Genomic DNA, 1,140 nt, shown 5'->3' on the forward strand with positions numbered 1-1,140 from the left:
AGCTAAGAGAATACGCCATCCCCTTTTCCTTATGAATCAGGGTGAAGTCTCTCTCAGGGAGGAGAGATAGGGAATGGCAAAGGACACAATGACAAAGGAGATTAATCAGAACTGGCTTTGACAAGCACTGTGGCGATTGGACAATTAAAGCAAACATGGGGGGAGAAGAACGAACTGGGGAGGAGGGTAGAGAAAACAGTGCAACAATGAATGAATGAGAAGCCAAAATCTCTGTAAATGTTCATTAAAACAAATAAAATTTAATAATAATTAAAAAAAAAGAAGTGCGCTATCAATTGAAAGGCATCCAGTCATAATCCACTAGCTGAAACGGGCAATCTCCTCCTGTGCGATTAACAATCTCTGAAGACCCGCAGAGTTAGCCAGTTATGGGTTGGTTGTGTGACTCGATGGAGCATAACAACCACTTAAAGATGAAACTGTAAATATGGGGAGCAAGTGGCACATTTTGATCTAACTGTATCCACAGTCAGACTCTAGAAAGGCGAAGCTCGTTTGCGAAAAACTAAGCAACAACAGCTTCCCTGGTTCCTGATACAAAGATGAGAAGCTTGGAAGAAGGTAGCAGGTTCGGTAAGCTAGTCACTCACCAAGTAAGAAATACCCCGACCTTGCGACCCCTTCTTACGGCATAGAACATTCCGAACCGCCAACAGCTGCAGCGACTGCAGCTCACAGTGGCTAAAGCAAATCTGCGAGCAAGAGAGAAAAGCCTGGTCATTTCTGACTCCAAAGGAGAAGCATTTTGGCCCCAAAGCTCACAGCCGAAGGACGCGAAAATAACACACAAACTTCCGGCAGCGGCGCAGCGCTATGACGAGTCCCTTCCCTCGGTGATGAATGCTGCGCACGGGGCGGAGTCACGTGTGGGCGGGGCCAGGGGGAAATAAGAGCCTCGGGTGGGTGGGGTCTGCAGCACCTCCGAGGGGGGAGGATGGCACAGGGTGGTGGTGTTGTTATGTTCCCTGGAGTCGCTTGCTACTCATAGCCACCCTATGCACAACAGCCCTAAACTCTGCTCTGTCCTGTGCCAATCGCACTGTCTCTGACACACCTATCCCGATTACCCCAGTCACTGAATCAATCCACCTCATAGAGGGCCTTCCCCTCCTGCGCTGT

The 1,140-nt window shown here is 48.9% G+C and overlaps 1 protein-coding gene across 1 annotated transcript in view; it reads right to left on the bottom strand.

Moving 5' to 3' along the window:
• The window catches only part of RNASEH1 (ribonuclease H1), a 17,361-nt gene extending 16,547 nt beyond the window's left edge, over positions 1-814 (bottom strand). The window contains exon 1 of the mRNA XM_006882853.1: positions 612-814. Coding sequence (XP_006882915.1) covers positions 612-742 — 131 coding nt within the window. The 5' untranslated portion in view covers positions 743-814. The remainder of the gene's footprint in view (positions 1-611) is intronic.
• Between the last annotated feature and the right edge of the window lie 326 nt (positions 815-1,140).

This window comes from Elephantulus edwardii, unplaced genomic scaffold (genome assembly GCF_000299155.1).
Source record: "Elephantulus edwardii isolate Elephantulus edwardi_28Jun2011 unplaced genomic scaffold, EleEdw1.0 scaffold00025, whole genome shotgun sequence".
In the NCBI taxonomy this organism is placed as follows: domain Eukaryota; kingdom Metazoa; phylum Chordata; class Mammalia; order Macroscelidea; family Macroscelididae; genus Elephantulus; species Elephantulus edwardii.